The 27959-nt window shown below is 39.9% G+C and overlaps 1 protein-coding gene across 1 annotated transcript in view; it reads left to right on the top strand.

Annotated features, from left to right (window-relative positions):
• Positions 1-27959, top strand: part of EIF2AK3 (eukaryotic translation initiation factor 2 alpha kinase 3) — a 71199-nt gene that overhangs the window by 31317 nt on the left and 11923 nt on the right. The window contains exons 3-14 of the mRNA XM_049652107.1: positions 88-282; positions 1997-2127; positions 4136-4370; positions 5534-5696; positions 7026-7166; positions 7857-7979; positions 9308-9528; positions 9871-9983; positions 13375-13497; positions 17338-17487; positions 18489-19266; positions 23047-23214. Of these exons, the coding sequence (XP_049508064.1) occupies positions 88-282; positions 1997-2127; positions 4136-4370; positions 5534-5696; positions 7026-7166; positions 7857-7979; positions 9308-9528; positions 9871-9983; positions 13375-13497; positions 17338-17487; positions 18489-19266; positions 23047-23214 (2541 nt within the window). The remainder of the gene's footprint in view (positions 1-87; positions 283-1996; positions 2128-4135; positions 4371-5533; positions 5697-7025; positions 7167-7856; positions 7980-9307; positions 9529-9870; positions 9984-13374; positions 13498-17337; positions 17488-18488; positions 19267-23046; positions 23215-27959) is intronic.

The raw sequence follows: 27959 nt of genomic DNA, 5'->3' as shown, positions 1-27959 counted from the left end.
CCCTCCCTCGCTTGCACTCTCTCTCTCTCAAAAATAAATAAACATTAAAATAAAAAATATTTTTTTAAATTTTGCCTTCTGTTTTAGGTATTTGGGAATAAGATGATCATTCCTTCCCTGGATGGAGACCTCTTTCAGTGGGACCGGGACCGTGAGAGCATGGAAACTGTTCCTTTTACAGTTGAATCACTTCTTGAATCTTCTTATAAATTTGGAGACGATGTTGTTTTGGTTGGAGGAAAGTCTCTCACTACATACGGACTCAGTGCATATAGTGGAAAGGTGAGTGAAAATGTTGGATTATTTGGGGGAGGAATCAGAATAAATAGGGCGAGAGGAAATAACTTAATAAGCTATACTATTACTGGCTGAGGTTTATTATTTTTCCCTGAGGATATTATTTGTTTGAATAAATGAATTACAAAGTAGAAAGGGCAAAATATTATTAAGAAAACTAAATGTATCTGAGACAACAGAATAAACAGCAGAGCCAGGAAAAGCAGGAGGAAGAGAACGAATCAATAAGGTCTAGTGTGTGTCAGTTGTGTTTTTCATACATTATATTGAAATCTTCATGATGTTCCTAGAGGTCACACATTCTTGTTTCCATTTGGACAGATGAAGAACCCTCCAAATATTAATAATAATCCCAATAAGAATAATTGCTACTTATTTATCTAGTTTGATCCTGTAATCCAAGAGGAAAGTTGTGTTTATTTTACAGATGAGAAAACTTGAAACTTTAAAAGTTGAGAAATTTCCAAGGTTCAATTTGACTTAGGTCTGTGTGCAGATAAAGTTATACCATTAAGACCTAGACTCTCTCTAATGTTAGGTTTCAGGATATAACCATCATCTGCTTCTAAGATTGGTCTTACAATATAAATCTCTTATTAGGAGTAACTAATTAAATACATCCTTTTTAGAAAGGTAAAAGTCTTGGGATGCCTGGGAGGCTCAGTCAGTTAAGCGTCTGACTTCCAGCTCAGGTCATGATCTCAGTTAGTGAGTTCGAGCCCCACGTTGGGCTTTGTGCTGATAGCTCAGAGCCTAGAGCCTGTTTCGCATTCTGTGTCTCCCTCTCTCTCTGCCCCTTACGGGCTTATGCTCTCTCTTTCCTTCAAAAATAAATAAACATTAAAAAAATTTATTTTTTAAAGAAAGGTAAAAATCTTTTTTTTAACTCTTAACCTTGATATGTGAATATTTTGTATACAGACTTAAGACTAGAACAAGGAAGAATAGAAAAATGATCTTTTGCCCTTTGACTTTTTCACACGTTAACGATTCCTTATTTAAGTGTTAGGCCCATAGCCCCCTCTTGCTCTTGCAGATGCTTTTCTGCCTTCTTCACTACCCACATCTGCTTTGTACCTAGGAGGCCTTGTGACCCTCTATCTCCTTCAGTGTTCTCATCTCTAAGACAGTGGAATTGACCCCTATCATCTGGTTCTCTATTTGATGTGCTGCTGCAAAATTCGGGTATTCTAGCACATATGCTTCTTTCTGTGAAGATTTTAGCTCAGATCATACAAGAGTCCTTCTTTGTTTTTCTAATGAAGGTTTGAAGGAGGTACTTTTAAATAGTATAGCTACTAAAAGAGATTTACGTCTTTAAAAACCAAATTCTTCCATCATATGGGAACTCTGAGGCCAATTTTTTTAATACACCTGGACTTTTATTAATGAAATTCTTGCTAAGAGATCACAACTGTGTATGTCTTCTCGTGTATCATCCTTGAAAATCCCCCAAATAAAACTAAAATTATCTAAATCCTTAAAATAAGGATTTTCCCTTAATAATTCCAGAAATATTTATTGTTTCTTTTGTAGTTCTAAGTAACTCATCTTTGGAATTGGTAGTCTAACCGATGTTTCTTAATACTTGGGTATTACAGATCCCCACAATTTTTTTATAAATTATATAGATTCTTTTAATATCTCCGATCTACTGTAACTTATGTATTCTTTACAAAATTTCTATCTGTCTTTTCAGGTGAGGTATATCTGTTCAGCTTTGGGTTGTCGCCAGTGGGATAATGATGAAATGGAACAAGAAGACATCCTGCTTCTGCAGCGCTCCCAGAAAACTGTTAGAGCTGTTGGACCTCGCAGTGGCAATGAGAAGTATGTATTCAGATGATGTGGCTGTTGATCATTAGTTCAGCAAAACCCAAATTTATCAGATTTTTTTCTTTATGGAAATTTCCTGAACTATTTTCTTGCCCGAAAAACATACAGCTCTTTTAAGAGAAATGTAGGCCCTAAATTAAAAATGGCCTCATGGGGGCCACCTTGGTGGCTTGGTCGGTTAAGCATCTGACTCCGGCTCAGGCATGATCTCACGGTTTGTGGGTTTGAGCCCCACATCGGGCTCTCTGCTGTCAGCGCAGAACCTGCTTCCAATCCTCTGTCCCCCTCTCTCTCTGGCCCTCCCCTGTGCGCAAAACACGTGCCCCCTCTCTCAAAAATAAACATTTAAAAATAAATAAATAAATAAATAAATAAATGAAAATGGTCTCATGGTTTTTAACAAATCCTGAATCGAGACTCCCACCATATGCTTCTGGAGATGATAACCAGAGGAAGGCCCATACAATGAATGTAACAACCTCACTGATCATACAGATCAGTGAAAAGCTCTTAAGACAAAGTTAATGCACTTTATTTCAACTTGGGCCTCTTTGACCCTGTAGTTCTCTCTAGTCAGTAGTTTCATAGTGTGTTTGACAACCCAATTTTAAAATAACATTTTTGTCTATTTTCTTAAAGCATTGAAGTATAATTCATTTGGTCAAATGCCTTTTTGTTTCCCTTTTCAAATAATGAGTTCCTTATGTAATTTTTACATTTAAATATGGGATTAAAAACCAAGATGGTTGGATTACTTATGTTGGTCCTAAATCACATGCTTGATTTTTTTTTTAACCTACCTAATATTTAAATTTTAACTTGCCTCTGTAGTAAAAATAATTTGAGATCTCATCTTTATCTTTTGAAAGTGAACCAGACTTTCAGATATTATCTAATGTGATGCAGTATAATTCAGCTTCCTTTCCTGTTTTCTTAAAATCAGTTAAGAATGTATTTCTATGTTCACTGGACTGTGAGTAGGGCTTTGCATCTGCTGGCAATCTGACCTTCTTTTTCCTGATGGGATTTTGTTTCCTTTTTTTTAAAAATGTTTTTAATGTTTATTTATTTTTGAGGGAGAGAGAGAGCAGGCAGAGGAGGGGTAGGGAGAGGGAGACAGAGGATCCAAAGCGGACTGTGCTGACAGCCACCCAGGCGCCCCTGGGATTTCGTTTCCTTAAGTGTTTGAGTGCTTGCTGGGTGTCCAGCCACCAATAGGAACAGATGTCCATCTCAACAGAATTTTAAGTTACCAAAATAAGAAGAGTATGGGGTCTAAGATCCATGTTCCTTAAGTTTATTTTTTAATAGATGTCAGGATTATTAGGTCATTTTCTATCTCAGTGACAAGTCATTATACTGTCAAAAGTTAAGTGATCTGTGTATTAATTGTAGAAGAAACATTGTTACTGCCACTTTATGGATGAGGACACTGAAATTCAGGAAAGGTTCAATGACTTGACAGATCTCGGGAGAGATTTGAGATTGGAGCTGAGGTGGTATGACCTTCAGTCTTGGTACACTGAATTACATTGCCTTTTGGGGCTATGTTTTCATATAAATACAAAACCGATGCATTTATCTTGCTGTGTACGTTGATTTATTGGGACGAATTAATTTCTCTGCACTTGAATGAAATGTGCCCAGGCTTTAATTTAATTGACAAAGCACACTGCTGCTGGCCTCATTTGAAGGTAACTTTGGTGTGTGTTGAGAAAATCGCTCTGATTTGGAAATGTGAGCATTTGTTAATTTTTGAGAGAAAATCTGTCCCATAGCCATTGTCAGTTTACAACTCAGATCCCAGGTTTCTAACAGATCAGGACAAGGTGATGCCCTCTTGTGGCATAAGTCAGCAAAGCACTCCCAGAAAATTGTGTTGAGTTATTCGTTGTCTCCTCCCAAAATTTTAGTGTTTGCTTCTTGAGTCTGGAACAGTTCTTTATGATTTGATCCCTTTCCTTAAGTGTAAATTTCTAAAACAAACCTTTGTAAATTTAAGGTGGAATTTCAGTGTTGGCCACTTTGAACTTCGGTATATTCCAGACATGGAAACTAGAGCCGGATTTATTGAAAGCACCTTAAAGCCCAGTGGGAACAAAGAAGGGTCTAAAATTATTTCAGATGTGGAAGAACAGGAAGCTGCCATGATGGACACAGTGATAAAGGTGTCGGTTGCAGACTGGAAGGTTATGGCGTTTAATAAGAAGGGAGGACATCTGGAATGGGAATACCAGGTACCTAAACCCACCGAGAATTGATGAATACGTTGTTTTCCTTTCCCAGTTTGACCAAACTTGTTGGGTAGAGGGAAATATCTCTCATTTTAGATTCTCAGCCTGTTCTCTATGCCCTAAGAAATGTGCGGCTCTACACCCGTTAGGATGGCTACTCTGAAAAAGGCTACAGAAAACAAGTGCTGGTGAGGGTGTTTGCAGTCTCGTGCGCTGCTGCTGAGAGCGTAAACGGGCACAGCCGTATGGAAGACAGCACGGAGGTGCTTTGAAAAATTAAAAACTACAATATGATCCAACAATCCTATTTCTCAATATAGTCAAAGGAAGTGAAATCAATATCTCGAAGAGATATCTGCACTGCCATGTTCAGTGCACCATTATTCACAATAACCAAGATAGAGACGCAGTCTGAGTGTCCATAGTAAGGCATGGGTAAGGAAAATGGGGTGCGTGTATATACGCAGTGAACTACTATTCAGCCTTAAGGAGGGGAGATCCTGTCACTTGTGAAATCGTGGATGAACCTGGAGGACATTATGCTAAGTGAAATAAGCCAGGCCCAGAAAGGTAAACAGTGCATGATCTCTTGCATGTGGAATTTTAAAAGCTGAACACACAGAGCAGAGAGTAGAATGGTAGTTGCCAGGGGCTGGGGAGCAGGAGAAATCGAGAGATGTTGGTCAAAGAGTACAAAGTTTCGGTTATGCAGGATGAGTAAGTTCTGTGGATGTAATGTACAGTGTGGTGACTATGGTTAATGGTCCTATATACTTGAAATTTGCTGAGGGTAGATTAAAAAAAATTTTTTCTTTCTTGAGGTATAATTGATGAATAAAAACTATGTACATTTGAGCTATACAGTGTAATGATTTGATATATGTATATGTTGTGAAATGAGGGTAGATTTCAAACGTTGACGCGAAAATAATGATGTGAGGCGATGGATATGTTAATTACTTGATTGTGCTAATCGTCTCACAGTGTATATACTGTATCAAAATATGGCATTGTATACTGTAAATATATACATTTTTTACTTGTCAATTATACCTCATTAAGCTGGAAAAATTTTTACAATTGTGATTTTTAAATGTCATTTTAGGAGTTGAATTATGGAAATACTGCTTGAAATTCTATACAATTTCTTGTCCATTTTTGTTTAGTTTTGTACTCCCATTGCATCTGCCTGGTTGGTTAAGGACGGAAAAGTCATTCCCATCAGTCTTTTTGATGATACAAGTTATGCATCTAATGATGAAGTTTTAGAAGATGAAGAAGACATTGTAGAAGCTGCTCGAGGAGCCACAGAAAACAGCGTTTACTTGGGTGAGTAGATGTCTCTTATCTAGTGACGGGACATACTGACATTTAGGTTTTATTCCTACATCATTCCTTTCTACTTCAGCGGTGCCTAGAGTAGTTGTAATTCCTAAATACAGTCTCTGGCTTAGGTTGCCCTTAAGATTTATACTTTGATTTACATTCCTGTTTTTTTCCATTTATCCACTTCTTTTTTTTTTTTAATTTTTTTAATGTTTATTTATTCTTGGGGGAGAGAGAGAGAGCGAGTGAGCATGAGTGGGGAAGGGGCAGAGAGAGAGGGAGACAGATGATCCAAGCAGGCTCCGCACTATCAGCACAGAGCCCAATGTGGGACTCAAATTCACGAACCGTGAGATCATGACCTGAATCGAAGTTAGACGTTGGACTGACCGAGCCACAGGTGCCCCATCCATTTATCCAATTCTGAAACTTTCAATTACCATGGCATATTCTTTTCCTCTGAGACCTATATCAGAAAGGCTTAGAGGGGCACCTGGGCAGCTCAGTCAGTTAAGCATCTGACTTAGGCTCAGGTCATGATCTCACAGTCTGGTCTGTGAGTTTGAGCCCCATGTTGAGTTCTGGGCTGACAGCTCAGAGCCCGGAGCCTACTTCAGATTCTGTGTCTCCCTGTCTCTCTTCCCCTCCCCTGTTCGCACTCTGTCTCTCTCTCTCTCAAAAATAAATAAACATTAAAAAAAAAAAAAAAAAGGCTTAGAAATGTTGCTGGGGCTCCTGGGTGGTCACTTGGTTAAGTCTCTGACTTTGACTCAGGTCATGATCTCATGGTTCGTGGGTTCAAGCCCCGGCTTGGGCTCTCTGCTGTCAGCACAGACCCTGCTTTGGATCCTCTGTCCCTCTCTTTCTCTGCCTCTCCCCCGTTCGAGTGCACGTGTGCGTGCATATGTGCTCGCTCTCTCAAAAATAAACATTAAAAAAAAGAGAGAAAAAAACTTTAAAAAAAGAAAGAAATGTTGCCATCATACAGTGTGTTGTGAATTACTCATATATCCTCAGAGTCTAAAACTTTCTACGTTTGTATTTGCATCTGGATTAATTGCTTTGAACTTCCCTACTAGAAGAGTTTTCCAGTAATTGCTGAAAATTATTATTCAGTGAGAAACATTGTAACTTATATATAACTTTCCGCCCCTATTTTTGTTTGGGTCACATTTGAGTGCTTCGGGCTTGATCCTTCTTTGAAAAGCATTTTGTAGCACATAAAGAAATACCTGGAATTAATCTAATTTTATTAAATCAAAATGACCCTTTTTGAAAAAAATCCTTGGTGCTTGATTCTAAACATAATTGATACTGTTTTCATTGACTCAGGAATGTACAGAGGTCAGCTGTATCTGCAGTCATCAGTCAGAATTTCAGAAAAGTTTCCTACAAGTCCCAAGGCCTTGGAATCTGTCAATAATGAATATGCAATTGTTCCTTTGCCAACAATCAAATGGAAGCCCTTAATTCGTAAGTGAATTAGGAACTTTTGTAATATTAGTGAGGTGTTCAGAGGCCTAATCATGACTGTCTTTGTCCTGGTATTGAATAGCACAGAGATTACAACTCATAGGTACTCTTTATTTTCTGACAAACTAGGAAGGCATTTGAGATGTCAGTGAATTTTAATTATCTTTTACATGATTTCATTGAAATAACAGCTGCTTCTAGAGAAATCAGTTGTTACTAAGATATTTCTCCAGACAACAGAGAAATATTCTTAACCGTTCACTGACTGTGACTGAGTATCATTTAGCTTTTAACATATTTACGTAAAGAATATTTATGAAAAATTGCTTCTCGGCCTTTTGGCTAAGATTAAGTGAAGAATACTTATGAGACATTACTGGTTATTACAGCATATTCTATGAGACGCTTGAATGAGTTGAATGCAGATATTAGACCACCTACTTCCTTCAGTTATCTTTCCGTAGCCTGTGTAGTTTTTTATCACATACATCACATCCTATTTTAATTACTTGTTCAAATGACTCAGCTTCTCTACAAGGCTGTGCTTTTCGGGGGGAAAGACCTTTGAGCCATTTGTGTGACTTAACATATTTGAACAGAACTGTGGCTGAATATCTGTGTTTGGAATGAATGAGGTTCATGCAATTGCCCTGAAGCCTTAACATGTAAGATTTTACCATTTTCTTTTAGATTCCCCGTCCAGAACTCCTGTCTTGGTAGGGTCTGATGAATTCGACAAATGTCTTAGCAACGATAAGTTTTCTCATGAAGAGTACAGCAACGGTGCGCTTTCAATCTTGCAATACCCGTATGGTGAGTGTGAGGAAGCTTGCATTGAAAATGCTGAGGTGTTTCTTTGCATTTATTTATTCCTTTGAAATGAATGGTTGCAATTCAAATGAAAGGTAGTCATTGGAAGGTGGAAAATAAGATATCTTGGGAGGCATAGTGTGAATGGTGGCCAAGGGTGCGGGTTCCGTAGTTAGATTGTTAGGGTTCAAATCCCAGTTTTGCCCCTGACACCAGGTTGGGCACACCCAGCTTATCTGCATCTTCATTCCTTCATCTGTAAAGCGAGGATAGTAATCCTAGTATTTATCTACTGGGCTGTTATGAGGCCTGAATGAGATAGATAATACACATACAGTCTTAGCTAGCACGGTGTCCTGCAAATAGTATTCAATAAGCATTCATTCTGGTGATTAGCTCTCATTTAGTTAAAATCCTGTTTAATATAAACTACATAATATCAGCCTGGATAATGAAGAAAACAGGCGTTTCCCATAATACTGTGTGAAATGCTATAAAACGAGGTGATATTAATTTTGTCCTTCGACGGGAAATTAGCGCAAAAGTAAGAGGAGGTAAAATTTGACATGAAATACATTCCTGGGTATTTAAAGTTAGGATGTATTTAGATATGAAAGTATTCCCAACAGTTATATGTTAAGAAAAACTCTCAAATCTGCATTAGGCCAAAGCATAGATTCCTCATCAGTCACCCCAGATGCTGGAACTGGGAAGTTACTGTAGAATTTAAATTGACAAAAACAGAAGGCTCTGACCTAGAAACATCAGTCTTTATCTGATGCTGATCAGAACACAAGGTAAGAGAGAATTGTGTAGTCTGTCCACGTGGTACAAAATAGAAGCCAAAAAGACAGGTTGCTTCCCAGGACAACCTCATTCTGACAGCGTGAAAGGAACCAATGAGCGCGTTGGAGATGTTTTCTTTTCAGTTTGAGAAGAATGACTGATGGTATTTCATTGATGTCTAAATGGAAGTAAAGTTTAAAATCCTTGGAGGAAGACTGAGTACTGTCTAACTCTTTCCCGAATTTAAAGAATTGAATTATTTAATGAGGTAATGAATGGGTGGCCCTTAAGTTTTCTTTCTAGTCTTATTATTCAGTACAAAGAAGATCTGTGATGCTTATGGAATAAAGGAAAATAGGTTTGTATAAGAAAAAAGAAAAAGTAGGGTAAGGAGGCTATTGAAATGTGTTAAAGAAGAGATGAAACTTTAATAAAAGGAATTGGTAATAGAAGTGACAGGAAAATAGAGAATTTTTTAGCAATTAAAGGTGGCTCTATATTGGTTTATCTTTAAAAAAAAAACTTTTTAACATTTGTTTTTGAAGATAATGGTTATTACCTACCATACTACAAGAGGGAGAGGAGCAAACGGAGCACACAGATCACAGTCCGATTTCTCGATAACCCAAATTACAACAAGAACATTCGCAAAAAGGATCCTGTTCTCCTCTTACACTGGTGGAAAGAAATAGTCGGAACTATTCTATTTTGTATCATAGCAACAACTTTTATCGTGCGTAGGCTTTTCCATCCTCATCCTCACAGAGTAAGACCTTTTTTAGAATTCTAATGTATCTCAAAGTTTGGGGTAAATAATGTGTGGGGGTGGGGAAGAGGGTACTACATTTACTTAGGTGTACCATGAAATCATTATTGCCCATCCCTTCCTGTCCACTGACCTACGACCCCTTCGCTCCTCAACCCATTGCAATCTGTCTTGCACCCCTACCGTTTCACTTCCCACTGACCAAGGAAATGCTGTATTTTGTGTTCTCACAATATGCTTATTTTTGTCCATATTGTTTATTTTTTTAATGTTACTTATAGTTTAAGATAGTCAGCTAACCTCAGTTCAGTTTTGACAGTGATTTTCTCCCCACCTTATCAGCAAAGGAAGGAATCGGAAACTCAGTGTCAAACTGAAAGTAAATACGATTCTGTAAGTGGAGACACCAAGGACAGTAGCTGGAATGACATAAAAAATTCTGGATATATATCGCGGTAAGTCTTACCATAAAGTATATGTGTGTGTGGTGCAGCTTCTGGTGGCAACTGTTGGAATCAAAGAAGAAATGACCTCTAAACTAAGATCCTGTTGAACTTTTTTTTTAGTTTATTTATTTTGAGAGGGAGAGAGAGAAAATGAGAACAAGCGAGGGAGGGGCAGAGAGAGAGGGGAACAGAGGATCTGAAGCAGGCTCTGCATTGACAGCACAGAGCCTGATGCGGGGCTCAGACTCACAAATGGGGAGATCATGACCTGAGCCGAAGTCAGCCACTTAACCCACTGAGCCACCCAGGTGCCCCTCACTTTTTTTTTTTAATGCACAAATGTCCAGGTAAGTAAAACATAGATTTAACCCTCAAGTAACTTAAACTTATTCAAAGTGGTATGTACCCTAAGAAAGATAAAAATAGAGTGTTATAGAAGGTCAGAATTTCAGCCGCCAAATTAAGTTCTTACCAGAACTTAACTTAGCTATTGAGGATCTACCATGTACTGGGCTCGTCATTAATAGTACCAAATTGTTATTGTGTTATTAGAGTATGGTATAAATCTCTATATGTTACTTAATCCTCAATTATTTATTTCATCCTTATTCTGTCTAGAATAAGAAATAGAAAAATGGGGGGAAAACACCAATAGGTCATTTTTAAAAATAGAAGAGGGAGGTGAGTCACCTAAAAAGTAGGCAATTCAAATAATTTGAAAGTAAAATAAAAGAGAGAATCTGTTAGCATCTATTAGGTATATAGTTTTTTATGCTTTGTGGTACAGGGAATGGTACTGTGGTTCATTTTTCAATTACATGGTTTATTTCTATGTTTTCCCTTTGTTTTGATATCATACTTAACACTTGGTAATATGGAAACAAGGAAGAGATACAGAACCTCACTGTTCAATACCTAGGGTAATGATTTGATGACAGAAAGATTGAAAATTACAGCTAAAATATGTGATACTTTATCTGTGGACCTAATTGATCTACGGTACATTCATACTGTATTATGACAAATGGAGAATTGACTATAATCAATTTGTTTTAGGTACAAGTTGCCCAAAGGAGAATTTACTAGGTGACTAAGAAATGGCAAAGGCTTTAGTACCCTTCTAATAAAGATGCTAACCAATATGTCAGCGGACAGCAACACCAGCAGGTAGAGAGAGGGAGCGAACTAGGGACCCAACAGCTCTTCATCGGGTAGAGTCCACTACTGAAGCCATTCATTGTTCATTCAACATTTACTCTAAACAACTGAGCACAGGAAAGTATTCCAGGCTTTAGGAAAAACAAAAAGACTAGTCCTATCCTGAAGGGGCTTAAAATCTATGAGAGAAGATAATACGGGGCAAAACGGAAACATACAAGAAAAAAGCCGTGAACTGTAAGTGACTCAGTCTGGTTGTGATGATTCTGTGAGTGGAGAAGAGGTTGTCATAAACGACCATTTTCATTGGCCAAATGTCATATGGTCACATTTTCATTGAACCTTAGATTGTGAGTAAGGAAGAATTAGGTAAACACAGGGAGGAATGGGGATTAGTGAATAAGCATATATCCGTAAGGCTGTTGTGAAGAGAATTAGAATAATGTACTCTGAAATTGAATTAGACTTTATTTTCCTTTAACTTTATTCAATATGGAGAGTACAGCTGATTGTTTTTCAAATACATAAGCTCTATAATAATACCTAATGTTTATTGAATGCCTACTATATTGTAGGCATTATAAAGAACCTGAGCTCTGGGTCCAGTCATGAGTTCAATACCCAACTTTGTGATTTATCAGTTGGGACCTTAGGCATGATGATACTTACCTTTACAGAGTCTATAATCTTAAATAAGATGTCTCTCATTTCAGATGATACATTTATTTTCATATGGATGTTTTCTTTAATATAGGGCAAAATTCAATTGGCCCTTCAGAAGTAGGGTATGGATTTCATGGGCTTTGTAGCTGGGGAGATGGATTTGTACCAAAGTGCCTTGACTAGCTATTTTTAGGGATACAGAGTATTGTTCTTCATTCTCTGTGAAGGTAATTGGCCCATGGAGGATTTGGATCAATTGCCTCTCCTCCTTAACTCCATGCTCTAGCCAGCTGAGCCAGCTACTAAATTAATAGGAGTGTGCAAATCATAAAGTAATAAACTTAGCCTTATGAGAGACACTAAAGATAATCTAATCTAATTCAACTACTCCCCATCTGCCTGGAGAACGACTTCATAGCATGCATGCATGCATTCATTTATTTTTTCACATATTGTCCGATAGATATTTGTTAGATCTTCTGTTTGCCAGGTAAGCTCAGCCTCTGGAAATACAAAGAGAAACAAGAATGCTTTTCTGCATTCAAGGCCGCCACAGTTCAGCGGCAGTGGGGAGAGTGAGCTGAGTACGAATAACTGCAAAATATCGAGATTACGTTTAAGTAGTTCAGAGTACTGTGTGAACAGTGCTATGAGAACATGAAGACAGGGGTGTAGGAAGGCCCTACGGCAATGGCGAGATGAGCAGAATGAAGGAAAAACAAGAGTTTCATTAAGTACAAAGAAGTAGGCCATCTCAGCAGAGCAAACAGCAGAAGCAGAAGTGCCGAAGTTGTGAGACCTCGTGCAGGCTGGCTGGAACACAGCACAGGGCGGTGAGGTCGGGCGCGGAAGGGAGACCAGACTACAGTGTGCAGCCCGGCCTTTAAGTCACAGATGCTGAGTTAGCCGGTGATGAGCACACTGACTCAGGAGGCATCCCAGCCAATTGCAGACATCTTTGGTTCCTAGAAAGATTTCTGGCAAAAAAAAACCCAAAAAACAAAAAAAAACACTTAAATATAAGAGGATTGATTACATTTTTGCCATAAAAATGCACTGACATAGGATTAAACTGTGTTTTTCTCATTGAGTGCAGAATGCCACAGGAGGCAGAAGTTTAGAGAATTAAGGATGGAATATTTTGGTAGGTGATGGAAAGTATCAGACAGGTTAGATCAGTAGTGTGGTTGCTATAAAAACAAGTGATTAACAGGTGATTCCCAACTAAACAGGAGCTTTTTTATTTTTTATACATTTTCTTGGAAAAAATTAGAATGGGTTTGCTTCATTTATATAAACAGAAGAACAAAGAATGCTAGTAGTAGAATTTAAACTACACTCTGAGGGCACCTGGCTGAGTCAGTTGGTGGAGCACGTGACTCTTGATCTTAGGGTCATGAGTTCAAGCCCCACGTTGGGGTTAGCATTTACTCAAATAAATAATTAAAAATAAAAAAAAAAAACCTGCACTTTCTATTAAAATAAGTTCTGTAAGACTTAACAGAGTTTAGACACTTTTTATACATCATAAAATAAGATTGAACTATTACCTTATTAAAATTTCTTTTTTTTTTTAAAGATATCTAACAGATTTTGAGCCGGTTCAGTGCCTGGGACGCGGTGGGTTTGGAGTTGTCTTTGAAGCCAGAAATAAAGTTGATGACTGCAATTATGCTATCAAGAGAATCCGTCTCCCCAACAGGTAAGGGAGGGGCACTGATAGTGAACCTGGAGCTAGGACCATATTACTCATCCCACAGGCAATACATCCTTCTTCCTATACTCGATAGATCCTATAGGAAACATAGTTTCTGACCTTCATTGAATCTTAGCTTCTGAGGGCTACCAGGTAACCAGCTGTCTAAAAGGGGTGATCTAGGGGTGCCTGGGTGGCTCAGTCGGTTGAGCGTCTGACTTCGGCTCAGGTCATGATCTCACAGTTCGTGAGTTCGAGCCCTGCGTCGGGCTCTGTGCTGACAGCTCAGAGCCTGGAGCCTGCTTCCGATTCTGTGTCTCCCTCTCTCTGCCTCCCTCTCTCATGACCCCTGCTCATGCTCTGTCTCTCTCTCTCTGTCTCAAAAAAGAATAAATAAAACATTAAAATAAAAAAATTTTAAAAAAATTAATAAAAGGGGTGATCTATTTATTTTTTTAATGTTTATTTATTTATTTTGAGAGAGAGAGAGCATGAGCAAGAGAGAGGGAGAGAAAGAGAAAGGATCCCAAGCAGGCTTCGCACCTTCAGCACAGAGACCAGTGTGGGTCTCGATCCCCCAAACTGTGAGATAATGACCTGAGCCAAAACCAAGAGTTGGACATTCAATCCGCTGAGCCACCCAGACGCCCTGGGGTGATCTATTGAGATTGCTTTGTCTCTACTTAGAAAATCTGCCCTTGTTTTTGATTCTTAACCACTCAGGGCTTTCCCACAGTGAATTATGATGACTATAGACTTTACTACATAGCACCATTTAGAAATAATCTATTTATTGTGGGAAATAGAGAAAGTATTAAAACTCATCTGTGTCTTTTCTCCCCAGAAATATTATTACCATTTTAGGGTGTTTCCTTTTGATTTTTTTGTCTGATCATAAATTTACTTTCTTAGTAGCATAGTTACCAGTACAGTACAGTTTTATCTGTTGCTTCCTTCATTTAATTCTTGGTATTTTCCATGTTATTAAGAGTATTTTATTAAAATGCTAAAATACACTAAAAGTATCTTAGGGCTGGATGATAGTCCAACTGATACATGTGAAATATTTTAACTGTTCCTTTTTTTGTTTTTTTTTTTAAACATTTGGGTTTCAAATTTGTTGCAGTTAAAAACAGCTTTGCAGTGTTCATCTTTATTTATTTATTTCTTTTTAAATGTTTATTTGTTTAATGTTTATTTATTTTTGAGAGAAAGAAAGAGAAAGAGACAGAGTGTGAGTGGGGGAGGGACAGAGAGAGAGGGAGACACAGAATCCAAAGCAGGCTCCAGGCTCTGAGCTGTCAGCACAGAGCCCGACATAGGGCTTGAACTCACGAACTGCAAGATCATGACCTGAGCCGAAGCCGGACGCTTAACCGACTGAGCCACCCAGGCGCCCCATGTTCATCCTTAATATAAATGTTTTACCACATCTGCTTCCTTAGGATAGATTCCCGGAAGTAGGATTTCTGACTCAGAACAGTGTCATGCTTAAGATGATTGCCTTTGAGTAATGCCTTCTTTTCCATCTATTTTAGCAGGCTCCTATTGGTTCTTGATTAAATGTGCACTGATTGCTCAGTGTCTTTGTAACTGGTAGTTAAACATTCTGTCCAACAGATAGGGACACAGGACTGGGATGGATTTGTGTACTATGTGACTAATTCTTCTCTTTGATATATAATTTTTGAGTAGTTTGCATATTCATATGTGTAAGTTACCACGTAGGATATGAAATTAAGCAAAACTTCTGTCCCCGAGAACCAATAACTCTTTGAAGCTTTTGTGTACATACAAAATAATTTTGTGTATATACAGATAATTACAATACAAGGAAGACTGTCACCTGGTGGCCTAGATTAGTAAATAGCTTCCCATGACAAAAGTGCAGATGTAGCTGAAATCAAGGAAGGCCAGCTTTATGGAGGTGGTGACATCTGGGCTGCGTGTTCAAGAGTAGCCTGTCTCTCAGTAGACGGATGTGTGAGGGAGGGATGTCTCACTACACAGATGGCCCGAGAAGGGCTCTAGGGAAAGCACTTGGAGGTGGCACAGAGAACAGTGAGCATTCTGGCGTGGGTGGAGTAAAGGGTAAGGATGGGGGAGTGTGGAGGAGATGTAAGATGTGGGTTTCAGGACCTTACATGCCAAGCAAGGGGGGTTAGACTTTGTTTCGTAGACAGTTGGGTCTTTGAGTAGAGAGGTGACGCGATCAAAGTGGAGGTGGCTCTGGAGGTGGTACGTATAAGTGGCTGACATGAGGAAAGGGTCAGAGATAAATGTTTGTTAGGTTTTTGGTTTGGGTGTTTTGGGGTTTTTTTTTTGTAAGTTTAGTCCTAAGATGTGGAACATTTGTGCGCAGTAGTGGGGACGGGTGAGAAACGAGTGAGTGTAATGAATTGAAAAGGAAGAGCTGATAGGACTTGGTAACTGAAGGTGGGGACCTAGAAGTTGAAGAATTCAAAAATGTAGCAGGATTCTCAGATTGGGAGAGTAGGACAACAGCCAAGCACAGAGGGCAGAGTGGGAGTGGCCATCCATCTCCTGGGGAGGGAGGAGGACGTCACTTGCATTCATTATGTTTCAGGTGATAGTGGGATCCCTAGATATGTGAGATTAGATCCATCAGAAAAGCTGTCACAGCAGAAAATCGAATCCAGATGCTTTTCTTTTAAAAAATTTTTTTTACACTTTTATTTATTTATTTTGAGAGAGACAGAGACAGCATGAGCTGGGGAGGGGGAGAGGGAGAGGGAGAGGGAGAATCCCAAGCAGGCTCTGCACTGTCAGCACAGAGCCTGATGTGGAGCTTGAACTCCCGAACCTTGAGATCATGACCTGAGCCAAGATAAGAGTCAGACACTTAACCAACTGAGCCATCCAGGCGACCCACCAGACGCTTTTCTAATACACTTCATTGCCTGTGATACTCAGTATGTGAGACTTGCCTCAAACAAACATGCTAATACAGGTTTTTTGCATTATAATATGTGCTGTGCCAATTATGTATGTACCAGTGTGTTTGTTCTCCATCCTCCTGAGCTGCCATTCTGAGCTCCTTTTTCTGAATACTTAATACCTATTCCTCTTTTTATTGATTTAACAAGCATTAAACATTAATCTTTAACGGTCTGTAGTCATTCATTTTTAGTCATCCAAGAGACAATAGATATGTCTGTAGCATTTATTTTTAGAAGAAAAAAACCTAAAAACATGTATTTTTTAAATTTTTTTAAAATGTTTATTTTTGAGAGACAAAGACAGGGCATGAGCAGGGGTAGGGGCAGAGAGAGAGGGAGACACAGAATCTGAAGCTGGGTCCAGCCTCCAAGCTCTGAGCTGTCAGCGCAGAGCCCGACGTGGGGCTCGAACTCACAAACTGTGAGATCGTGACCTGAGATGAAGTCAGACACTTAACCGACTGAGCCACCCAGGTGCCCATAAAATACATGGATTTTTTAAAATACAAAACCTAGCACGTGGATTTTTAGAATTGTGCCACTAGGCTAACTCATTTCTTTCTTTCTTTCTTTTTCTTTTTCTTTTTTTTTTAAGAGAAAGAGTGCATGAATGGGGTAGAGGGGCAGAGGGTGAGACACGGAGAGAGAGAATCCTTAAGCAGCCTCCGTGCTGAGCATGGAGCTCCATCCCATGACCCTGGGATTGTGACCTGAGCTGAAATAAAGTGTCAGACTTTTAACTGACGAGCTACACAGGAGCCCCTAACTCCTCTGTTTCTAATTTTACATTCAAGAGAGATTTTTATTTTCTTATTTTTTACTATTAGATACGATTACTTTTTCAGATAAGAGCAACCTTCAGTGTTGTCTTTTTTCTATATTTCAGGGAATTGGCTCGGGAAAAGGTAATGCGAGAAGTTAAAGCCTTAGCCAAGCTTGACCATCCAGGAATTGTGAGATATTTCAATGCTTGGTTGGAGGCACCACCAGAGAAGTGGCAAGAAAAAATGGATGAAATCTGGCTGAAAGATGAAAGGTAACTTGGTTAGACAGAGACTTAAAAACTTCTTTTAGGCTAGTTTTAGGCTAGTTTTTCCTTCTGTGAACAAAATATCATTTCTGTAACTAGAGATGCGTCTTGTTTGTTTTAGGAAAAACTGCTGTTCTCTGTCATGTTTTAGAACGTTCTCTAGCCACTTGTTAATTGAAAAGTTTATTTTTTAGAACCTGAATTTTTGAAATTATTTGTAGATAGGGCTCTACAAATTGTAAATCACTGAGGGATTTACAGTGGCTTTTCTCATCAAGAGAGATTGTCTGCTTTTGTCTCCTTTTTTTTTTTTTTTTTAATTTTAGATGTTTAGTTTCTCAGTAGTTAACAATTCACAACTCTTTTTCAAGGTAGGTTACAAGTATTTGCAGCTAAAAATACTTAAACTTACTGAAGATAATTCCTGTATCTTGGGAAAGAAGGCTCTTGTAAAAAGGATTAAATGAGAACGAAGAAGAGGCAGGCTGCAGACAGACTGTTTACCAAATAGCTGAGATTAAATCCCAGCCTACGTGTGCCAAACACAACCCCAGATCCACATGAAGCCATTTATTGAGGTGGCACTTGTTATAGACGCAGTCAGTAGCCAAACCATGGAAGGACCCAGTGAGGTGATCCTCAGCTCAAGGCCCTGGGAGCTGCTGCCCCAGTGTGGACGAGGGATTCAGAATCACGGCCGCTGAGGAATCCTGTCTTTGGTGGGCCCTCAGTGCCTTGTGTTTTGCATAAAGGCCTTGGCTGCTCTGGCACAACAGATAATGGCTTCGAGTATAAAACGAAGCTTTCCAATTTAAATTTCTTAGAAGAAATGGATGGAATATGACTGTTCTTTGTCACATATAGCATGTTTTTATTTAATCTGTGTGTTGTTTGTCATTTGGTAACTGGCTTTCTTACAGACGAAGCTTTTAGAATAAAGAGTATAGTTCACATAATTTAATCAGCACATACTCCCTCTCTTCCCTTTGTATCTCTCCCACTTTTAGCACAGACTGGCCACTCAGCTCTCCTAGTCCAGTGGATGGACCATCCGTTAAAATATGCAGAATGGACCCTTTCTCTACAAAGGAACATATTGAGATCATAGCTCCTTCTTCACAAAGGAGGTCTTTTTCAGTAGGGATTTCCTGTGGCCAGACAAGTTCATCTGAGAGCCAGTTCTCTCCACTGGAATTATCAGGAACGAACCACGGAGATACCAGTGAGTCAGTGGATGCAGCCTACAACCTCCAGGACAGTTGCCTTACAGAGTGTGATGTGGAAGACGGTACCATGGACGGCAATGAGGAGGGGCACTCCTTTGAACTTTGTCCTTCTGAAGCTTCTCTTTATGGAAGGTCAAGGGAGCGAACATCCTCTTCTATAGTGTTTGAAGATTCTGGCTGCGATAATGCATCCAGGAAAGAAGAGCACAAAACTAACCGCCTGCATATTGGCAACCATTGTGCTAATAAACTGACTCCTTTCAAGCATTCCAGTAGCAAATCTTCTTCCGAACCTACCTTCTCTATTTCTCCTCCAAGACCGACCACTTTGAGTTTAGATCTTACTAAAAACACTGCAGAGAAGCTCCAGCCCAGTTCACCGAAGGTATATCTTTACATTCAGATGCAGCTGTGCAGAAAGGAAAACCTCAAAGACTGGATGAACAGTCGGTGCACCATAGAGGAGAGAGAGAGGAGCGTGTGTCTGCACATCTTCCTGCAGATCGCAGAGGCGGTAGAGTTTCTGCACAGTAAAGGGCTCATGCACAGGGACCTCAAGGTCTGTATTCGGGGAACACCGCCCAGGGGTTTCAGTCTGACATTCCGTGACTGAGAGCAGTTCTTTCGATATTTGTCGGTCTCTAACTGAAGTGCCCTCGGGCAAAGGAGAGTAAAGGCATCAGAGAAGGGAGCAGAGGTCAGGGGAAATAGCCTGAAGGAACCTCTGCAAAAAGAAGTCTTGTGTTTTGAAAACTTCGGGCAGAGCATACCCTGTCCTCTATAATGTGCTTATGTTCATTTTACAGTAAAAAGTATTCCCGGTCCTCCTGATGAAAAGGACCAATCCACCCTGAGCAGATATACCCTGTTTTTCCTATGGCTTTGGGTAACCCTGACATAAGTTCCAGAGGGCCCCAGAGTAGCATGGTGAAAGGACCCACGAAGGAAGGGCAGACATAGGTTCCGCATTAGCCATTTGGGGAAGGGTGTGAGAAGCTGGATGGGGAAAGAAAGGAAATAGCCACATGATTGTTTCTAGCTCTAAAACTTTTGATTCTATTTTTGGTATATACGGTATTGAATATTGTGGCAATATGATATGCTAAATTATATAAGATTCTTGCTAAAATACTCAATATTTCTTCAACGTGTGTCTCTGAAATAAGTATATGGAACTTTTACCTGGCTAATTTCGGCCGTATTCCATACGCTCATAGCGATCATCAGCACATGTGTAGGGAATATATAAATACTCTCCTGATGACGAAGTAGCTGAAATTATCGATTGCAGGCACTTTCAGTTTTGTTGCACGTGACCACACACTTTTGTTTCAGGCACCAAAGTAGCTACTTGGACAAGTTATTTTCTTCTCAAATCACCAGTAGTTTTTTTAATCCTTGAATATGTTTTAAGAGTTTGGAATAACAGGGATAAGAGTTAGGAATAGTTCCTGTTTTCCAAAGTAATCCTTATTGAGGTATATATAATCACTGTGCTTCAGTGATTTTTAGGGTGGGCCCAAACTGATGAGAACGAGTTATTTTGCACTGTAGGAAAAGTTCAGAGATGATTTCTTTTGGTTGGAAGGGAGAAGACAACTTCCAGGAAGCCAGATCCCCTTAACCAAAGGGTGCTGGCTATTTGACTACGGTAAACGTTTATCATCTGGTTAGAAACACATTCTTCTTGTACTCAGCACTTACTATACACACAAGATTCCAAGTTGAAAGGCAATGTAATTGTGCTTTCACTGATGATGTATCCTTCTGCCGATTTTATAATGTTAATGAGATATTAGTGAATATTTGTTTAATGCCACAGTGTTGTCTAAAGGTTTTTTCTGCGTTTGTCTATCCACCAAAAAAATTCCAATTTCCCCTTAGTTTTTCTAGAAATCAAAAAGTTTGTTCCTTTGTAAAGACCTATTGTTTTTAAAGACTTCCAGTGTGCCAGAAAAATTACTCCCACAATTTTTATTCCCAGTTTAAAAAGGTCTGCATTCTGTTCATTCTGACCCAAGGCTCTGAGCCATGTTAAACCTTGCGGCCCTTCCACTCCCCAGCTTTTGTTCCTTGCCCAGTGTTTGTCATTGGCGCTCCCCATCCCCCAGTTCTCCAGGCTTCTAGTCTCTTCTCTCTAGCTGGGGCTTCACACTGGGCTTTTCGCAGTTCCTCAGGTATACTGTGTCCTCATAGAACCTGGTATTTCTCCTTTAAATTCTCATCACACTTGTATTATTTATCCTTTGGTTTCCATGTCTGTTTTGTTCACTTGTTAGTTCCTTAGTACAATGTCTGGCACATTCTGTATGCTCATACCATTTTATTTTTAATATTCTTTTGTTTATGGGAAAAACGCATTTGTGCCGATTTAACCAAAAAGGAAATGTATTGGCCATATAACTGAACTATCCAAGATTCAGGTAAAGCTTGATCTAGGATCAAGAGATGTATAGCCAGAACCTGGCCCTACCCCATCGCCATTTCGTGTTTCCATTTTCAGGCATGGTCTCCCTTCACGGTCTCGGGATGGGTATCAGCAGTCCTCAGGGCTTCATGTTGTAAGTCTTTGAGGGTCGTTGGATAGGGCATGGGAACAAAAGTATCTCTTTCCCCCAATATTGATCAGAAATCCTGGGTTTCTTTCTAATTGATAAGCCAAGGACACATATCCACCCCTAACCCAGTCTCCTAGCCAGGGGATGGAACCATGCTGACTGGCTTATATAACCTCTGGGGTAGTAGCCTCAGGACAACTTCCACACAAACCACGGGGTTGCTGCACGCTTGGGAAGAAGGGAGTTCCCCAGGGCAAGTCAGGATATTTCTGGTGGAAGCACAGGGGGAGATGCTGGAAGACCAAAAAAAAAAAAAAAAAAAGTCCATTACAGTGTTTAGTAAATAACAACTGACCCCAGAAAAGAAGCAGGGAGGGAGAAAGATGAAACGAATGGCAGCACGGTCTATTGTTGTCTCTCACATGGGGTCATTTGGGGGAGAGCAGGATGCCATTACTGTAGACTTTGGGTTTTGTGCAATAACTTACTGCTTCAGAGTCGAAACTGTAGAAGCGTATTTTGCAGTTTAGGAGTAAAATGTTATTTAGCAGTATTGGAGGCCCAGTGACATTCAATGTCATGAGCTAAATGACTTCCTTTCTCCTTATTTCAAGGGCTACGACAGTGTTTATGTTAGCCAGGGTTAGCACAGGTGCTGAAGGAACGATGATGTATTTCACGCGGGCAGTTGGAGGAACCCACAAGAAATCTGGTTGGATATATCCCACAAATAGTTGTATGTGAGGGTTTAGAACTCAGGACAGTGGTCTGGGAGTATATGGGAGCCTAGGGTATTAGAAGAGGCAGCACAAGGTAGTAGTGAAGAGCTCTTATTCTCCTTGGTAGCCTACTTCCCCCTCTCAGACACAAACCCAAAGGTCAGTCTGTTTTATTCATTCATCAAATAGAAGTGATGAGCTACCATAGGGCAATGATTGTCCTGAATGCTGGCCATGTGGCAGTGAACCAGAAGTCTTTTTCTTAGGGAAACTTGAACTTGAATTTCCTGGGTTTGAATCCCTGCTCCACCACTTGCTAGATGGGTAACCTTGGGCAATTTACTTAATTGTTCTGGGCCTCAGTTTTCATATCTGTAAAATGGGGGTCTAAAAGGACTAATACGGTTGTAAGTATTACATGAGTTAATAGTGGTAGACTGCTTTATTTTTTTTAATTTTTGTTTATTTTTGAGAAAGAGAAAGCATGAGCAGGGTGGGTGGGCAGAGAGAGGGGGGACAGAGGATCCAAAGCAGGCTCTGGACAGCAGAGAGCGCTGCACTGAGAGCAGAGAGCCCAATGCGGGGCTCGAACTCACAAACTGTGAGATCATGACCTGAGCTGAAGTCGGACGCTTAACTGACTGAGCCACCCAGGCGCCCCAGTAGTGGTGAACTGCTTTAGAACTGGTGCATTACCAGTGTTATGTATGCCTTTGCTGTTATTATTACTGTTAACTATCATGGCTTAAGTCATAAACATAAAAAGCCTGCCCAAGGAGAGTCTAGAATACTGAGATTGAGGACTGGGTCCTGGAGAATGTGAATCTCTAAGAGTTTAAATAGATGTTCAATCAATGCCAGCTCCCTTTGTCACCCCTCCCTTTTCCTTACTCAACATTGGATGATTGCTTTTATTTTTATATTAGTCCATTTTAAAGAGAAACATGTTTGAGACTATCTAGTTTCTTGTATATATCTTCTACAGTCATTTAAATAATTCTCTTCATTTCTCTTCTTCTCCATATACACCCACCATGCCTTTGTCTGTCTTATTTTTTCCAGCCTTCCAACATATTCTTTACAGTGGACGATGTGGTCAAGGTCGGAGACTTTGGATTAGTGACTGCAATGGACCAGGATGAGGAAGAGCAGATGGTTCTGACCCCAATGCCAGCGTGTGCCAGACACACAGGACAAGTAGGGACCAAACTGTATATGAGCCCAGAGCAGGCAAGTTTTTTGTTTTCTTTCCGAATTGAAAATGGATTTTCAGTTAGAATGGCCACAAACTAGATGAGCCCCAGGAATCTCCATCCACATTCTCCTTAAAATACCCAATACAATAAAATCTGAAAATCATGGAAACTGGTAGTAGTATTCACAGACAGCACAGCTAGGGTGCCATTTCTACAACCTGAGTTGGGGATGAATTAAGAAAAATACAGTGCATAAAACACACTCACCCCTGCACCAAAACCTGACAGTAACCAGAAATTTAGAAAAAGACTTGGAATGCCCCTCTCCCAAACGTAACTCCAGTTCGTCTTGTGTAAACTATGTAGAAACTGGTTTCAGAGCCAGCCAGAGCCAGAGTACTGTACTGGGCTGCTCATTCCAGTAATTCACAAGCAACTTCTAGAATGTACCAGGGCAGGAACTAGTGGTAGATGGGCTAGGATGTGTTGCCTTGTGGTATGCTTAGTCTCCCAAGGACACGCACTGAGAACGGGCAGGGCCTAGAAGAGTAGTGGGAGCAGGGCATCCCGAGAGCATCAGAGAAGCATGCACAGCCACCACCAGGCTAACCATACTCACGGGCTTACAGATGCTTCTGCGACAGCCGATCTAGGACTTTGTGGTCTCGATACCTGTTTATACTTGTAAACGTGATTGAGAACCCAAGAGTTTTTCTTATGGGATCTTACCTATCAATATTTGCCAAGTTAGAGGTTAATATTGAGAAATTCATAAAAATCTTACTAGCTAAAAATAGCAGTATTGAACCCATTGCATCTCAAAGACATTTCTGTGAGAAATAAGTATTTTCCAAAACAAAAACAAGTTAGCAAGAAGAGTGGCATTTGTGTACATTTTTTGCAAATCTTATCGGACATAAAACAGCCAGATTCTCACATCTGCTTTTGCATTTAATCTGTTGCACTGTGTTATTTTGGCTGAAGGAAATGAAAATCAGACCTCACACGGATACATAGTTGGAAAGGGAGGAGTATTTAATAGCATTTTCAGGTAATTGTGAGGGTTTGTCTTTGGTAGTGCATCAAAACTTAGTAAGTAATAGTTTCTTAAAAGTCATCTGCCCTGTGGAGTCTAAAACCGTGTCACTAAACGTTTGTATTCTGTTACTGTAACATCCTTGGTCCTTTTTGTACTTTGAAAGGATCTTTCGCCGTTGCATGATTTTGTCACATTGTGTGTTGGTAACTTGAAAACTGTCGGTTCCCTAAGTTATGCAACTTTTCCAAAAGTTGTCACAAGTCATTATCTAGTATTTTAAAAAATCACTTGGATTAATATCTCTACCAGTCTCACTAGAAAAGGCTTTAGACATTAAGAAGCCCCCATGGTGAATATGAATTTTCCCAAACTCTGATTTCATGTCAAAGCTCAGTTTTTATCATTAGCCACAAACACTGTCAGTTTTCCTTGAAGTGCCAATCTCACTTTGTTCACCTGTAAGAAAATGTCTCGGGCGTCTGGGTGGCTCAGCCGGTTAAGCATCAGACTTCAGCTCACGTCATGATCTCACCATTTGTGAGTTCGAGCCCCGTGTCGGGCTCTGTGCTGACAGCTCAGAGCCTGGAGCCTGCTTTGGATTCTGTGTCTCCTTCTCCCTCTGCTCCTCCCCCACTCTCACTCTGTCTCTCTCTCTCAAAAATAAACATTTTTTTTTTAATTAAAAAAAAAAGAAAGAAAATGCCTGTCAGGTAACCAAGTTGGAATAACCATAGTTTGTCGACCAGTTGTTGCTTCAAGTCAAAATGGTGAAAAAATGGGAAAAGCAACCAGTTTATGAGGCTGACGCGCTGCCTGCTGTGCTAAGGAGGCAGGTGAAAAGCAACCAGTTTATATTATAACTCCAACAACTGCACAGTCGCTTTCTCTTGAGACAACCACTAGGCCTGGGTGTGGAGCAGAAATGCTTTATGAATATTTCCCATTTTGTCATGCAGACCATTATAAAGATAGGTACCTAAGGGTCGAGATGTAATAAAATTAAGGATTTTTACTGCTTCAGCAAAGACATTCTAAGGGAAACTGCCTTTTTTGTTGTTGTTTAACTGTATGTGGCACCGAAGAATATCATTACCACTGGTACAGCTCGGTGTGGCTGCCTTGATTCACGCTAAGCTTCCCACAGTGCAAATGTCAACATAGAGAGGAGACAAATCATGCCTTAGTAGGAGTATGGAAGTAGTCCTGACCTTGCAGGCCTCCTGAAAGGATGTTGGGATCCTCAGGGATCCGTAGCCAAACTTTGAGAATCTGTGGATTAGATGATCTTTGGAAGGTTGTATCAGAGACCAGTCATAGGAATTGCCTTTGAGAAGGAAGACTTTATTTAACTGTTGTACAATATCCCATTCCACCCCTGCCCGCAGACACCCTTTGAAATAGATGACTGTCCCTCCACTCCTTGTCAGGATCTATCCCATTGTACTGTTTATGCTTCTCACAGCATTTCTAACTCTCTGAAATTTTTTCCTCCCCTCTAAAATACGAGCTATCAGAAGAGAGACCTAATTTTTCTCTTGTTTTACTTTATCCCGGACACCTACAACCATGATAGAATGAGTGAGTGTGAATGTCAGTGGAAACATAGACACTAGATGGACTCAGCTAACCCCACGCTGCTGTGCTGTGACTGGATTGTGGCTTGCGGCTGATGTGTGTGCTCACGTGCGCACATGTGGGTGTGTGTTTGCTGGAGGAAAGCGTTGCCATCTAAGAAAGGAAGAGATCAACCATAAATGATACCATATTTGTTGTTGTTGAAGATACTAGAAATCAAGGATAGCCGGAGAAATTTTGCCATTGACACTGCAGTGAAAATATGGTAGTTAAAAATAGTCTTAATTCTCTTAACAATTACCTTGTTGTTATTCTATATTATACACTCTTCAATATAGACACTGTCACTTTATAAAATGTCCCTTTATTTTTTTTTAAACATGTTCATTTACTTATTGTGTGAGAGAGTGAGAGAGAGCAGGGGAGGGGCAGAGAGAGGGAGCAGGAAAGAGAATCCCAAGCAGGCTCCACACTGTCAGTACAGAGCCCCGTGTGGGGCTCAAACTCACAAACTGCAAGATCATGACCTGAGCCAAACAAGAGTCAGACGCTTAACCCACGGAACCACCCAGGTGCTCCTAAAATGTCTCTTTATATATATATAAAAACAAAAAACAAAAAGCAAACAGTTAACTGTCTGACTTCGGCTCAGGTCATGATCTCACAGTTTGTGGGTTTTAGCCCCGCGTCGGGCTCTGTGCTGACAGCTCAGAGCCTGGAACCTGCTTCGGATTCTGTGTCTCCCTCTCTCTGCCCCTCCCCTGCTCATGCTCTGTCTCTCAGAAAATAAATGTTACTAAAAAAATTTAAAAACAAAAAATGTCCCTTTAAAAGTCTCTCAGAATACTTTGTATGAATTGTCTTAACCAAGTTTCAGAAGCTGTGTTAAGAATTGTTTTAAAATATATTTTATCAAAGCTTTCAATTTTTTTTGCCCTTCTAGGAGAAAATAAGTGAGCAGAGACCAGCTACTTTTTTCTTGGTTGTAATTACCAAGAAATATGGTCCAAGTTCTAATATTGCACAGTGATAAAACAATCAACTTAAACTCTCAAAGGGTATATTTATATTATATTCTCCCCCTCTTGAGATTTTACACTTAATTCCTTAATTTTTAGATATTTTGTAGAGATCACTTTGTATAATCACTTTTTGTAGAGATCACGAAGCTACATTGTTTTTTAAATGTACGTAATCGTACTTTTCCCCCCTCCTTTTATATCGATCTATTCTGTATGTAGGAAATATAGGAATGTATAAAGAAAAATTTAAAATCACTTACTAAAAAATCTCTAAAACATTAACAGTGGTTCTCATTTCTTTTTTCTGTATATGTATACACCCTTTACAACACGTATTTATACATACTTTATTTTGGAAAAGAAACTTGGGATTCTAGTCCATAAGATTTTGGATAAAATATTAAAATTAAGCATTTCCCACATTATTGAATGTTTTTAGAAAATAGCTTTGGGTATATAGTCTTCTCTCTGTGAAGCAATTTATTCAATATTCGTTTTGGGCATTTTAGTTACTTACTTACAAGTTTTGCTATTAGGAGTATTACTTAAATAACTATCCCTGCGTACAAATCTCCCCATTTCCACTTACCTTTGGGTGGATGAAATAAAATAGGACTATTAAATGGAAGTCAGTGTTTACTGCAAGTTGCTTTTCATGAAGGTGTGTTATTTTCCAAATAGTGTGTGAGGATGTCCTTTTCACTGTAGCCCTATAAGCTCTGTTTTTGAAGAGTTTGGGGAGTTTGGAATACTTCCCAACCCCCAAAGATAAGAGGGAAGGGAAGAGGGAAAGGTAATGTCACCAGTGTTGGCACTGACACTCTCCCGAGCTGATACTCTTTACACACAGAGGCAGGCTGGCTGGTAGAAGGAGCCTGGGAGGCTGGTGTCAGCTGCCACTTAGGAGGTGGGAGAGGGCTTCGAGTCCCCCATTAAGAAATGCCACCATGGGGGCGCCTGGGTGGCTCAGTCCGTTGAGCGTCCGACTTCAGCTCAGGTCATGATCTCGCGGTCCGTGGGTTCGAGCCCCGCGTCGGCTCTGGGCTGATGGCTCGGACCCTGGAGCCTGCTTCCCATTCTGTGTCTCCCTCTCTCTCTGCCCCTCCCCCGTTCATGCTCTGTCTCTCTCTGTCTCAAAAATAA

The sequence above is a fragment of the Panthera uncia genome (genome assembly GCF_023721935.1).
Source record: "Panthera uncia isolate 11264 chromosome A3 unlocalized genomic scaffold, Puncia_PCG_1.0 HiC_scaffold_12, whole genome shotgun sequence".
Lineage (NCBI taxonomy): Eukaryota > Metazoa > Chordata > Mammalia > Carnivora > Felidae > Panthera > Panthera uncia.
The sequence above is the reverse complement of the archived record's forward strand: the minus strand, read 5'-3'. Positions and strand labels throughout refer to the sequence as shown.